Source organism: Thermobia domestica, chromosome 1, assembly GCF_964235325.1.
Source record: "Thermobia domestica chromosome 1, izTheDome1.hap1.1, whole genome shotgun sequence".
Classification (NCBI taxonomy): Eukaryota; Metazoa; Arthropoda; class Insecta; order Zygentoma; family Lepismatidae; genus Thermobia; species Thermobia domestica.
Genome location: NC_137454.1, coordinates 14,436,388 through 14,452,143, shown reverse-complemented (window position 1 = coordinate 14,452,143; position 15,756 = coordinate 14,436,388). Strand labels below are relative to the sequence as shown.

The 15,756-nt window shown below is 36.9% G+C and overlaps 1 protein-coding gene across 2 annotated transcripts in view; it reads right to left on the bottom strand.

Annotated features, from left to right (window-relative positions):
- The window catches only part of LOC145683339 (leukotriene A-4 hydrolase), a 56,854-nt gene that overhangs the window by 40,252 nt on the left and 846 nt on the right, over positions 1-15,756 (bottom strand). The window contains exons 2-4 of one of the 2 annotated variants that reach the window (XM_081754689.1): positions 10,708-10,823; positions 9,420-9,559; positions 4,603-4,714 (exon numbers count right to left, since the gene is read on the bottom strand). In XM_081754689.1, coding sequence (XP_081610815.1) covers positions 4,603-4,714; positions 9,420-9,559; positions 10,708-10,823 — 368 coding nt within the window. Of the gene's footprint in view, positions 1-4,440; positions 4,553-4,602; positions 4,715-9,419; positions 9,560-10,707; positions 10,824-15,756 lie in introns of both variants that reach the window. The other variant, XM_081754685.1, reaches the window with a different exon arrangement.

Below are 15,756 nucleotides of genomic sequence, written 5' to 3'. Positions count from 1 at the left end.
CCAACCTGGGTGCACAAATGCTTCCTTTCGAAGTTATAGGCTGCTGAAAATATGAACTTTAAAGGTCCACAGCTCCAATACTATGGGACCTACCGTAGTCGGGTCAAGACTTGATTTAGAAACTAGTACGTGCCCTATCCAAATATCCATGTTTTAGAATCCTGTGGTACTTCCGGAACAATTTTTATAAAAGTAGTTAGTGAGTACTTCAAATTATGTGCCCGTAGCCAAATTGGCTCTATAAAAATTGTAGCGTGAGTACCTTACAATTCTGAAACATGTATTTTTGGATAGCGCACATATTTGTTCCTAAGTTAAGTTTTGACCCGACTAGGGTAGGTCCCATAGTTTAGGAGGTATGGACCTTTAAACTTCATTTTTTTTTCATATTTTCGGCAGCCTATAACTCCGATACAAAGCATATGTGCATCCAGGTTAGTCTATACTTTTCGTCTTATCTTGGTGTCAGGAATCACCTCCAAACGTTGTCAGTGTTGTTTTGAAACACCCTGTATTAAAAATGTAAACTGAAGTATAAGGAATAAATAAGGAACACATTAAATAGATAATGTCGTTGCTACCTGAAGTGGTCAAGCATTTGAATGGAGGCGAAGATCGGAATTCGAATCCCTGCCAATCGAGCGATTTGATTTACTTGTCTTTTTCTTCTCTTTTTAAATAGTGCACATTTGGTCGACAACTACTAGGCCTTACAGAATACTGAGTACATTATATAAATTCGGAGATGATATAATGAAGTGTCCAGCATGAGTGCGTACTTATCTCCCTGGTGTACCCACAAAAATCCGAAAAACAACCCACACTTGGGAAAATAACCTGTTCCTTACTTCCGTGGTTACATATTGATAAATGTTGTCCTCAAGCATGATTACTTGGTACTACTGCCAAAACGAGCAAAACTGTTATCACTTATAAAACAAATGAACAATCGCTTGAGTCTAGTGCGGAAATATCTTTGAGGACGCTATATCTTTACTTATTTTCGAATGATATTTTAGATTATCGAAACGTTGGAAATTATACCTACGGAAAATATTTAGTGACTACCACCGACAATTGTAAATCTATATAAACTAGTTGTTCTCCTAAGCCTTCGGCTCGCTTTACGCTATAGGTTAAAACTATAATTAAGTAAAAGTTCTAGTGGTAGTCGCTAACGCTCTCGTTTTTAGTACGAGTGGTCCCGGGTTCGATTCCCGGTGGGGACATTCGGTCGAAAAAGTCAGCTATTGTGGGTGATTCCTCATTCGCACCAGGCAAATGCCAAGGTCCAAAGCCACTTCCTTCCTTCTCTTTCCTCGGATAGTGTAATTGCCGAGGGACGTCATACCTCATACGTCACACGCCAACAATGCCCATAGATGCTGAAAGCCAAGAAATCTAATTCCTAATCTTAATCATAAGTTTTTTTTTTTTTTTAATTTGTCCACCAACTAACTTGCAAATATTAATGTATTAATGTTCAAAACTAAACTTAGTTATGGTCTAGTAATAGAAGTATGCGTCATGTGGGTTGGCGTAAAGCTTATTAAATATTGCGTTATTCGATACCGGTAACAATTGTCAGTAATTTGTCCCCTGTGTTCATGTTCCATAGCTACTAAATTATATTGCGCTTGATATTGAATAAATATTCGTGAATTTTATATAAATAATTACAGCTTTATTTACACTTAATACGAGACTTGTCTTCACAAGTAACAGAAAATAAGCTTTATGTTCAGCTTTATCAGTATGAATTTTCAAATGAGGGCAGGCAGCGAACGTAGCGGAGCGGCAATTGTTAACTATTAGGAATTACCATTAACACAGATGGAGATGTTCCCCTTTTAGAATATGGATAAAATTGATGAAATCACGAATTTTTGACAGCGTTACAAAAAAACTACTAAATAAATGCTCATATCATACTTTAGCCCAAAAGCGTTTTTTTTATATCAATTTACTTTTGTGATCGAATTATTATTACATGATGTAATTAACTACGAGGGTCGTTCAACTCAATCCGGGACTTTTTTTCTTCCCAGGATTAAATGGACGCCTAAGCCTGAAGTTTTGTATGCAGTAGAAACTGGCACCTGTGTCTTGTTACTGATAGACGGCGCTCATTCCCCCCGCTTCTGAATAGACTGTTATTCAAGATGGCGGACAACAGTGTGAACGTCTACGTGCAACAGCGTGTTGTGATGAAGATTTTAGTCAACGAGGGCATAAAACCTGCTGAAATTTACAGAAGATTTCAGGCTCAGTACGGTGATGAGACACTCAGTCGTAGTAAGATATTTGGGGCCCTGAAGGAATTCCTTGGAGGAAAACATTTCAACACTGATGATTAGAGCAACCCACATTATGCTTTATTTTTTGTTTAATTATGCTTTATTTTTTTTTTCAAATTATGCTTTATTGTTAATTTGAATCATTGTTTTACATTAATCGTGTATAATGTAGAATATTTACTAGATCGACCAAAAAATGCAACCGCCATTTGTAAAATTAGTTACAATGTCAATACAAGTAATTGAATTTAAACATTTTTAGCATACTTGGCTTAAAGCTGATGCTCCATTAAATAAAACCGATAACGATGAAGAAGACAAGACAAGAATATTTACTATACATTAAATAATCTAAATATCTTGATCTATTTATTAATATTTTATGAAGCAATTTCTTTCACATTTAATGAACTTTCTACTTAATGCACTGTAAAGAGATATGCTTTGCTCAAATCAGTTTTTTCTATCACTTGCGTGCACCTTAGAGGTGCATATATACAGAAAGGGAAAGTATACAGAAAGGTGCACAAAAAGTACAGAAAGTGCTCAAGTTCAAGTGGTACACATAACAATATAGTGTGGAGTTCTTGTGTACTATTCATTGTTGGCGGAAAGTTTTCTTCTCTTTTTTTTTTTTCTTTTTTCCACATCAAAGGATTACACCGAAAAATTTACAGAAATAAAAAGAAGCTTTTCATTGTTGCATTGTTATGTTCTCAATGATTTTGCATTGTAAATATTTAAAAAAAAAAAAAATATTAATATAGTATATGTTAAACTTGCAGTTAAACAGAATTTTTCAAGAATTATGCTATATATTTTAAATTATGCTTTATGCTTTATTTTCTAAAGTTGTGCTTTTAAAATTAGTTTCTTCTGGACCTTTAGACAACCACAGCCATGTTCAAGGTACTAACCATATGTATAAATTGCTTTTGAGTTGCTTTACTGATGATTAAGTGAAGAATGATGGAATGATGTCCTACAATGGTTCCGTGGTAATACTAAATCTTTCTATGCCGAAGCATTACAGGCGTTAGTTAAACGCTAGGATAAGTGTATAACTGTAGTCAGAGGTTATGTGGAAAAATAAATCCATTTTCCACACTTTGAAATTTGTTTTATTTGTTTTTAAGAAAGTCCCGGATTGACTCGTATTACAGGTGTCTACCAAATTTCAAGGGAAAGTCGCGCGCGAGCTTCCAGACGATGAAACAATTGAAATGTTAACCTTCATTGCTTCCATTTCACGTTTTTGGCTTCAAATTTGGCTTCGGCGACAAATGATTCACAAACATTATTAAAACAACTACTATATAAGGACATTTTCAAGACGATAAAGTCTACTGCTCTTTTCAAGAGACTACAGTTTTCGGTTAGGTTTCTTTGCAATAAAAATTTACTAACTAACTCTATGGCCTATGGAACCCGGAGGTTCAATACTGCGTTCACGAAAGCTCTCCTCTGACTTCTATCCTTAAGACAACTGGATCCAGTTTCTACTTTGTATTCCTATTTCTGCGAGATCCATCTTAATATGGTCCTCCCATCTCCGCTTGGGTTCTTCCTAATGATCGTTTCCCGATTGGACTTGCAGTCAAAACTTTGAAAGTGCTCCTATTTTTTTTATCTTCCATTCTACGTGACCTGCCCACCTGAGCCTCTTAGACTTAATGTCCCTAACAATGTTTGATAAACGGTATGAATTATGTAGTTCCTCGTTATGAAGTTGCCGCCATTCCCTATTCCCGTTCCTCTTGAGTGCGAATATTCGTCTCAGGGTCTTATTTGCAAATACTTTCAGTTTACTTCTTTCCTCAAAGTAAGCGCCCATGTTCCGCAACCATACAGTACAACAGGCATGATTATTGTTTTATATATTTTAAGCTTCAAATTCCTGGATAGATTTCGCGATGACAAAAGATTTTGAACTGAATAATAACACGAATTCCCTGCTTTTAGCCGACGTTTAATTTCGTTATGGGTATGATTTTGGTCTGTTAATATTGATCCTAATAACAATTAACAAGGACAAAATATAAAATTAAATGTATAAACAAACTTTATTTTTTTCCTAGCGAAACGAGCGGTGTCATGTAGTCAATTTACAAATAAAAAAATTTACACAACTTGCAATAATCACCTGACATTGACTGAAGACGTATGGATGCTTCCCTCCGGCTGTCAATTGTGGCTCTAGCCACTGTAAAGCACTAGCCTTAGGAGACGTTTCATAGAACACGCTAATTCCACACCTAAAAATAAAAGGAAACCCTCGTGATAGTTAATGAAAAGAAATATTCACCTCACAGTGACTAAATACGTAAGGATGGGTTTTCCCTGCCGTTTGATCAGGTGACAACCACTGCAACGCCGTGGATTTCTTGGATGTTTCATATTCTATGCTTAATACAAATCTGAAATAAAACAAAGGTGCTGTAAGACGCTTCAAGTGCCCAACGTCAGTATTTGTTCAAGCATGCAGGATTCCATGCAGGGGACACAATGACAAAACAACAACAAGCGATATGAGAGGATTAACATTTGCTGTAATTTAAATATGAAAGAAAAGTAATTATTCTATTATCTACCTTAACATGTAGAAACACAATTTTCAACCTGTTTACAGATAACAGGTTAGATTTTTATTGCTATTCATATTTAATTACTTATTACAATTAGGCTTTAATTGAACTTCTTCACAGGGTAAAATGCCGAATCACTTTTTAGTAAAATTGTGCATCATTTCTGCTAAAATTATACGAAACTTACAAAAATTATAAGTGAGGACTCGATTATGTACTAAAGAAAACATGATCTAAACAACAAGAATATAACGAAATACAATCTTGTTTTCTCGTCTAATTTTTGTCCCTCGTCCAAGGTAACAGCCAATGGTTAACGAAATATTGGGTAAAAAAAAAATAAATAAATAAAAATAAAAAAAATAAAAAAATAAAAAAAAATAAAAAAAAAATAAATTAATAAAATAAAGACGTACCATGGTAAACATATTTCGTTTCATTATTATTATACAAGCGCGATTAGAAGTTATTGGTGTGATTTACATGGGGATACAGGCAAGTTCGACAAGTATTTTGACAACAATCAGGCACTTACTATTTACTTGGAATGACAATTCTTAGATGATGAATATTTAACAACATTGATATTGCCTCATGATTTTTTTCTTTATTTTGACAAACCTATTTAGCTGTTGCCTCACGGAAGTAGATAGTCCACTGGTATTTTTCAAAGAGGACTTGTTTCACAATTTTAATGGCAATAGTTATACATTTGTAATCGTAGATACACAACAGAGCTATCTGCAAATCACGAGTCTTTTCAGGAGTAGTTGTTGATGTGCCTTAGAAAATTCACCTGTGTCATTTGGATCCAGATAAAGCACATATTGCTTGATGTTATTTAATTTCTCGCACAAAAAGTACACTCAATTCACGATGATCCATACTAGTTTGAGAAGGCAAGCAAGCTGGCAAAAAAGGACATATTAAGGGAACAGAGAGAAAGGGTTAAAATTCATGTTAGAAGACTGAAAATAACATTAAACACCTCAAGTACTTTCGGAAACCTAATTTTTATTCTAATAGAAAATAGAAATCTAACCATAAAAATCATAACCCCTGAGTAACAACTGTATGTCTAGCACATAAGAAAACCAAATAACAACAGATGGCAGAACTGCTACTCATCTAACTGTTGCCAGACAATTCATAGCCTTACAAAACTACTTTCGTGACCTTTTACAGAAAACATAGCACGTTACTCGTTACTTGGCATAAATGTTAAATATACTGCGTAAAGGTATGCTTATAGCAAACAATAAAATACAATTCAAATTCTCACTGACAATTACTTGTTAATTCTGATATGCTCGGAAGGAGATGTCCTTGGTGTTAAATTAACACAAAAATAACACCCTAAAGTGGTAATCAGTTTGTGTTGTTTTAACACCTCATTTTTTGCTGTGTACACATTTTAAGCAAATAACTGTTCTATAAATTACATAAAAGATCGTAAATATGCCAAGTTTAACTAACTTCGGAGGAATTGGGCTGTAGATGGTTGAAGAACATTCAATCGAAATTATCGCCAAAGATAAATTAAATCTACTGAACACAGTTAAATTAGTCTCAACAATATACGATAATATTACGCACATGACAACGATACAAAATAACAAAATAATACAATACTACGAATAATAATAATCTGTATCTAAAGAAACTTATATTTTCTGCCTTTGGGAATTGTAACGTTATTTCAATATGTATAGTATTAATTATTGTAAAGAAAAACTTGCTTAAATGCACATAAATTACGATCATTACACATTAAAAATTGACCAACAAGTAAGTGTTAGAATAGATGAGGAAATTACAGAGGAGAGTGCAATCGGAAGAGAAGTTCGACAGGAATGCTGTTTCTTGCCAACATTATTTAAAATCTATCAGTTTACAAAATGAAAACGGCATTTCAGTAGGAGGTAGAATGATTAGGTGTATATGGTTTGCAGATGATATGGAACCTGTTGCAGAATCTAAAGAGAAAATCATTAACACGTTAGAAAACTAGAGGAAGGGCTGTGAAGAATATGGGATGAAAATAAATGTAGAAAGACAAAAGCTATAGTGATTGGAACGAAGCAGGCGGTATCAAATATGTAAGCAGAAGTGGAGAAAGTGGAGCAGATGACTAGTTTTCGATACTTGGGTAGTATTATTAGTAATGATATGAAGTGTGAACGTGAAATAAAAGCAAGAATAGGAATGGCGAAAGAAGCCTTTAGGAGGAAGAAAATACTATTTTGTGGGACTTTGAATAAAGAATTGAAAAAAAGAAGTGTAGAATATTGTAGTATATTGGTCAGAAAATGGACATTACGCAAAAGTGATGTAAAATGACGGGAAGCTTTGGGTCGAGCGAAAAACGAATGAGAGGGTGTTAGAATGACGAGGGAGAGAATAACAATTTAAGATACTACTAACAAAAGGAAGAGAAACTGGTTGGGATACTGACTAAGTAGAAACTGTATCTTGAGGGACATGCTAGAGGGTATGGTGGCAGGAAAGATACGGAGTGGGCGACAGAGACCAAAATTAAGGGACAATATCAAGTCGTATGTGAAGACGAAGAGGTTAGCGGAGGTTACCGTGGAGCATGGAAGCTTTTCAGTTGCAGCAAGTGACCTACCAATAATGGCAGAATACCTATGATGATAATGTAACTATATGGTTAATGTACAGCAGATTTGAGTTCGATTCGCAGTTGGAGCTCTCGAATCATACGTTATGCTGTATTACTGTACGTCCACGTCTCACACAGTCTCGGTGCTGAAACGAGTTGAGTTGAGTTGATTTTGAGTTTTACGTCCCGTTCAGTTACGAGGCTATATGAGACGTGGACTTACTGATTAACGTGGAATCCGAACCACATGAGCTCCCACTGGGAATCGAACCCGGTCTCCCACGCCAAAGGCGCGTACGCTAACCACCTAGCCACGAGGGAGCTCCGGTGCTGAAACGAATGCTAAACTCTAATCCAACAACCAAACACTAAACAATTGCACAGGTAATTCTTTACATTATATTTTGATTTCCGCAAGCTTTTGAAAACGTGACATGCATAAATATGCTTACCATCTCTTTTGAGCACCGAGCATTCGTTCTTCTGTTTGGTGGCACCCTCCACCACCCACGGTGTCAGCATCGGACCGCAACTGTACATGAGGATAGCGAACAAAGTACACCCGGTTATAGAAATTGTAACCCAGAACCGAAGTTCGGGTACCCGGATCCGGAGCCAACAATCGGGTACCAAGTTCCAAAACTGAGAATCGGATACTCTGACCTATTATTACCCGAGACCCGAGTATTTCAGGAACCGGTTCTGGTGTTCCTTACATCTTCATGCTTCGTTCTCAATCTGCAAACGGTGAACGTATTATTTTTTTTAGATCATTCTTGCTCGTTTAATGAAATCTAGCATCTCCTTTCGGGACCAAGGCGATATGAGATCTGTACCTACAGCTTAAAATGGAATTCGAACTACCGTAATGGGTTCTAATTTCAATGCTCCCACCGGGAATAGAACCTAGAACTACGTACACCAAAAGCAAGCATGCTAGCCACTAGTCCAGTGGGGAAGGTTATGCTTAAAAATAGCCACTAGGGCTTTTATTCAAGACAAAGTTCCACTGGCAAGGAACTTTGGGCTATGGCCATCAGAAACCTACCAACGAGGGGCTCTCTAGAAACCGAAGTCCACAATTCTCAAGCTTGCTTTCTTCTTGGTTTCCCCTATATACTTACGTGAGTGATTCAGAAAGTAATGCCTCCAAACCCACTACTTGACCAACAGTAACGCAAACTCTGAACTGTTCATCATTAATGCACTGATGTTCAAGCTATAGAATGTCACGTGTTTCATCTTCCTATCTCTTCTCGTTCTAGAGTTATGGAGCAATTCATAGCATCCAGCGGTGACGTCCGGTTGAAATAGCGGACTGTCATTGAATTCCTGACTGCGGAAGGTTGTGCGTCCAGGAACATTCATTGTCGGCGACAAATCGTGGATACACCATTACGACCCGGAAACGACGCATCAGTCGATGAAGTATCGCCACACGTCCTCTCCTCCGCCAAAAACTTCAAAGTTGTCCATCTGCTGGGAAAGTGTTGTTGACATTCTGCCTCACCCTGTCTATAGTCCGGATCTTGCGCCCTGCAACTTTTCTCTCTTCCCCAACGGTGTCGCCTGCCGCAGTCAAAATTCTTCGCCGTTGGCGAAAAACCTTGTTTCGTGTTGACTCAAGTGTGTTGCCCGTAATGGGGACTATATTGAAAAATGATGCCACCATTTGCTGCTGACACTGTAACCTTCACTGATACCTGTATTGGTGCTATCTGTCAAACACAAATAAAGCTATCACCTTGGAGGCATTACTTCCTGAATAACCCTCGTACATTCCCTTCCTTCTTCTACAGCAAAGGGGGTGAGAAATTGTAAGTACGTTCTTAAGGGCATGATTTACTTGGAAAGTTTTCAAACAACGAAAGTCTAAATACAGATGATATTAAACATATATAAACACTAACGCACCTGTCTCCCATTGTTGCTGGTAATTTGATTTCCATCTTGGAACCAAACGTACCGACTGGATCACTTATGCTGTACTCCAAAGGTGCCCCAGTAGCCAAACTCTGAACACGACTGATTGTTAAATCCTTGGCATCTAAAATCTATGGAGATAAACAAGAAACAACATACATGAAACAAATTAGAACGAAGTAAACATTAGATATATAAATTTGAATTTCTACAGAATAATGTTGCTAACCAATGTTGATTTATGAAATACTCAGACAGCAGAAACATTTACCTTTTTCGAACAAAAATAGTCAGGCCGGGAACTTGTTTCAGAAACCAGAGCAGAAGAAATTACAACCATTCTTTTGTTTTCATATTTAATTCTGTTGCTAACTATTAGCCATACACTGTAAGACTATAATTTCGAGCATTCCTTACACAAATCAATCTTTATACTTCAGTGAACATTTCTGTTTACGTGTAGTTAATGTTTTGTGAAGGACTGTTGAAGCAGTTGACAGTAAAGTTAGAAACACCCTGTAGATATCATCTAGACCACGAAACACACTTATTTTTTTCAGACTTAAGAAAGCTGAAGATAAGGACCGTGTTTATCGGAAACGTTACTTAGTTTTCATAATTTATGAATACGAGGCAGTTTCTTCTACTTGTTATAGTGACTATCACTGCCTGCAAAATGTACTTCTATAGTGTAAACAAAGTGTTGACGTCATTCTTGCCTTGCTTCAGTTAAAATATGTAGAAATCACAGCGACAGAAGAAGTAAATATTATGATATTTACACTGTGGAAATGCGCATTATGTGTCAGTATTGTCAGATCCAACTATGAGCATGCAGAGTTTGACAAGTTACTAGGATTGGCACTAAAAAATTGAATATTCTATGTAAAATTGTGTGAATAATTTCTATTACTGTAAAAATACTACTTCTATGCGTCAAATATGTTCTCTGACTAAAGATATAACTTTATATGCCTTTAGTCAAGAGAGCTTATTTGATGTATATAAAGGAATATTGTATACTACAAGTGGGTCTGCAAAGTTCTCGTCAAATATGTAGAAATAATTCGAAAAACCTACTCGACTAGTTGCCCTGAAGAACAAATGCGGCACAGTTTCTGGTAAACCCCCATTATTCAGTGAGAATTATGAATAAATTACCATAATTCTTGGATCACTAAAAGATGAATTAGAATCTTATCTTAAATAAAGTGTCTGAAAAGTAGGCTACCTGATAGATTTGTTTTTGAAAGCTTTTAAAGGAGTATTACATACTTACTACATGATCAACTGCCTTATCTTTCCTTCCTACAGTTAAATTAGCACATCCTTTCAACACCTGCCTGTCGAAATCAACATCCAATACCAAGTATATGTGCTCTACAGCAACTTGATCTGGAAAACAAGTTGTATGTGGTTAGAAGGAAGTGGGGTACATGTAAATAAAATAGAGATAATTTACACTTTAATAGAAATATAGTAAACTTTAACATTGCACACAAAAACATATAGTGTACAAATCAGGGTGGAGTGATTTAAATCACGATTTAAATCAAGACTTATATCACGTGATTTTTATAATAAAAATCGTTGATTTAAATCAAATTTCGAAATAAATTAATTTGAAGTGAAAATAACAGTCAGATTGTATCAAATTTTAGAACAGTCGAATCATACTGGACCGAAGTCTAGGTCAACCTATATGCTAGGCTTCTAAAATATTATCTGACCTAAATCTCTAAGTTTTGAACCGGTAACGGGACAATCCTGCTTTCTTCTCTTCGTAACATACAGTTTGTAAACCGTTAACTACTACACCGGGGAAACCACCATTCGACATTAAAGACGAAAATTCTTTTGTGTGCGCATCTGTCTGTTCTCAGATAATAGGGTTGCAAAAACAATGTTTTTTATTGAAAAACCAAAAAATCAGTTTTTTTTTTTGTTTAAACCAGTTTTTTTGGTTTAAATAATTTGCTCTATGTATTTATATCACATATAGACAGAAACAAGCTTGCTTCGCCTTTGTGTTATTATGCAACAACCAGGTTATGCTGGAAGGGGTCACATAAGCTTAAAGCGGAATCCAAACCACTTGTCGCCTTACATCCGAGAGAAATTGTCCTTCATTTGAACTCGAAACCGGGACTATTTGGCAACAAATGCGATACATCTGCCGACTCACTCAAGAACAACTCCTGATAAAAATACGTTGTACTAATGTTTACATACTTGTTAGTATAATTGTCAAGAGTCATTTCAGAAGGACAAAAAGATAAACAGTTGCACAAGTGAAACCATTATACAGAATTACATATGGGCAATTTCAAAATACTGCAGAGTACGGACGAACTAATTTAGTCACTACGACTTTTCCTTAACGTTGCTGTACTTTCCCCTTAATGCTTAAGAAACATTGTTTGGGATTGAAATAGGTTAACGATTGGGAATTAATTCAAAATTCAATCCTAATACTTTCACTGAAAAGTTACGGGAAAGAAGAGACCAAGATCCAATATGACGCATGAAATCACATAAGATCTTGTTGACAACACAAACTTTATCTTTTCTTTATGGGGGCCGCGGTGGTTCACTGGTAGAGTGTTCACTTCTAGTCAGTGATGAAAAAAAAAAAAAAAAAAAAAAAAAACTCCGTTTGTTCCAGAACCGGTTCAGGAACCGAGAACCCATGATAAAGTTAGAAGCAGTTCCAAAACAGGTTTCATTATTTTGTCGAATATAAAAACCGCTCTCAGAACAGGTTCTATTGCTTTGTTAACTTTAGAAACCGCCCCCTAAACCGGTTCGACATATTTCCTACATTTAAGAACAGCTCTCAAAACCGGTTTTGCGTTTTGACCATGGTTCAGGAACTGGTTTAAGAACAAAACTATATGAAATGGAAATCAACATCGAAAAATCGAAAGTCATGAGAATATTACGTGGAAATTCGCCCTTGCGAATCAGAGTAGAACAAAGAAAACTTGGAGAGGTCGACCATTTCAAATATCTGAGAAGTATTTTAAAGAAAGACGCGTATTGCACCAGAGAGATCAGATCGAGAATTGCCATAGCCAAAGAAGCATTCAACATGAAAAGGTCGCTCTTAACTAGAAGCCTTAATATTGGAGTAAGGAAGAAATTGGTCAAGTGCTATATATGGAGCACTGGACTTCATGGTTCCGAGAATGGGCATTACGGAAGTTAGAGAAGGAATATTTAGACAGCTTCGAAATGTGGCGTTGGAGGAAGATGGAAAAGATAAAATATACAGATAGAGTAACAAACGAAGACGTTTTAAAACAAATACGAGAGAAGAGGACGTTTCTAGCCATCATCCTTCGTAGAAAGGCCAATTGGATTAGACACATCTTAAGAAGAAATTGTCTTCTTCACACCCCGATAGAAGGAAAGATGGAAGGAAAGCGAGGAGTAAGAAGAACAACTGATAGATGACTTGAAAATTACAAGAAAATATTGTGAGTTGAAAGAGGAAGCTGAAAATCGAGAAACGTGGAAGAAACATTTCCAGGTTCAAACTGAAAATTAAGAAGAAGAAGAAGAAAAACTCATTAGCCCCAGGACCTGCCAATAGGCAGAATACTTAATAATAATTTTGTTTACAATTGGAGCGCTACAAGTATGAAACCATGACAAGTGCTATTGAAACTTGTATCATTGCGAAAACCTACTCGTTTTCACTATCCTCGCTTATGCGTATACCCACCTTCGCTGATGCGCCTCATCGGACGCACGTCCCCCCCTTCCGCTAACGCTAGGGTCTAAGGTTGCCAACTGGCCAGTTTTTCACCGGCCTGGCGTGAAATTTTGCTGTTATTTTGGTTAAAGCCGGTGACCGGTACAAACTTCTTACCAGCCTCTTTATGATCGGATTTTTTAAAATGAAATGAAATGAAATTTTGAGTTTTACGTCCCACAGTTATGCCGGTTAGGCTAAAGGAGACGGTGATAATGAGTAATGAATGAAATGGTGGAATGAAGAAAGTGGGAGGAAACGGGAGAACCCCGAGAAAACCCACGCACACGGTGTTTGTCTACCACAAAGTTCACTTGGTGGGAGCAGGGTTTGAACCCGAGACCGCTAGCACCAGAGGTGAACGCTCTACCACTGAGCCACCGCGGCCCCCGGATTTTTTTTTTTTTAATTTGTATCCAGTTCGAAGTATAGATTTAAAAAGTAATTTTCATTCCGTAAACCCACAACTGTCACATTTTACCATCTATCAACGATTAATATATTTTGCTCATCTGTTTAGATAATTTTAAAGAGATAACAGAGACTGTATCAGAGAAAAATTGAAATTTACTTGTAAGGAATTTTATACATCTATTGAGAGTGAAAAAGGACTTCTTAAAGCAATTTCCTGTAGTTGAAGTACGAGGATCATTCAATAAGTAAAGAGACAAAGTCTATATTTTTAACACTAATCAATTTTTTTTTTTTTTTTTTTTTGTTCAGGGGTGTTAGCTGGCAATCTTGGGATATGCTTTGATCTGCTGTTTCGTAATGTTATGTCAACATAACTTCAAAAATATCAATTCATCATGGCAAGTCCTCTAGAAGATAGCACCTTAGAAGAACAGCGCTCAGTCATTAGGTTTTTAGTCGCAGAAGGTGTAAAACCAAGCGAAATTTTTTCTCGAATGTTGAGACAGTACGGTAACAGTTGTATGAACCGTGCGAATGTGTACAAGTGGGTTGATCGGTTTAAAAGTGGCCGAACAAGTGTAGGTGATGAACCCCGATGTGGACGTCCAGTGGAAGTTTCTGGTTCTTCGTTGGAATCGAGGATTGACGGACTTATTCGTGATAACAGAAGAATTACTGTTGAAATGATAGCTGAGGAAGTTCAAGTAAGTGTTGGAACTATTCGCAATGTCATTAGGAACATTTTGAAGTACAGAAAAACGTGTGCCAGATGGGTTCCCAGACAGCTTACTGACGCTCATAAAGAATCAAGGCTTTCCATTTGTCAAGCCTTAACGCAACGAAGTTTGATTGAAGAAGACGCTTTTTTTGAAAGAATAGTGACTTGCGACGAGGCCTGGATCCATCACTACGACCCTGAGACCAAAAGGCAGAGTATGGAGTGGAAAGACACTAGCTCTCCAGTTCGCAAAAAATTCAAGGTTCAACCTTCCGCTGGTAAAAGTGCTGCTGACCATCTTTTGCGACTCACAGGGTCCAATCTATTGCGATTTCCTTGAAGATCAGCGAATTATCAATAGCCTATACTATTCTGAGATGCTAGAACACAAAGTTAAACCAGCTATCAGAAGCAAATGCCGTGGACTCTTGTCAAAAGGAGTCATTCTTCAGCACGATAACGCCCGCCCTCATACTGCCCAGCTGACCCGAGATAAGCTTCAAGAATTGGGTTGGGAGGTCTTACCTCATCCTGCCTACAGCCCAGACCTCGCCCCATCTGATTTTTACCTGTTTGGACCACTCACAGACGCCCTACGTGGAAAAAGATTTGCTAACAATGAGGAAGTTAAGGCAGCGGTGCAAAGGTGGCTTCGGGGTAAATCGAAAGATTTCTTCGCCAAGGGAATTAGGAAGCTGCAAGAAAGATGGGACAAACGCATAACTGTAAAGGGTGATTATATTGAAAAATAGCCTTAGTTTTGAAAGATTGAAATAAATCTTTATTGAGCTATAGCAATTTGTCTCTTTACTTATTGAATGCCCCTCGTATAAGTTTACAGAATAGGTTTCATGTTCCAGATCCAGAATTGTCACGTAAAGATAATTATACCTACTTCTGTTCATCTGTTCCGATAATTTTAAAGAAGCTGAAGTTTAATGAGGGCACCAAGGATATGCAGAATACATATGTTAATGCACTTTCGTTCACGATAGTACATTTTCTTCCCACGGATGGGAACGAACAGAGATACTTCACACTTAGACCTGTATCATTTGGAATTTTGAGGGAAACCGTTCTTTTTTATTTTCCAGAGTTGGCAACTCTACTTGGGCTACACAGCTTCACCCTGTCCTGAGTCGGTTCAAAAGTATTCGTGCTTTATAGTGACCACTAAGCAGTTTTTTTTTTATTATAGTTTTATGCACACACCTGAACGTCATATTTATAAGCAAATTTGTAAAAGAATTATAACTTTTCAACAATTGCTTAAGGACCCCCTTGAATTTTAACTATGCCATGTGAGTGTCATGTCGTCCAGCGCAAATCATTTAGTAAACAACAAGAAGGAAATTACTGAAATAATCCTTATTTTTCAATAATTCGTTCTAGTGGTGCGCCAAAAATAAGCCTGCACACTATTTTTCATCAGCGATGTA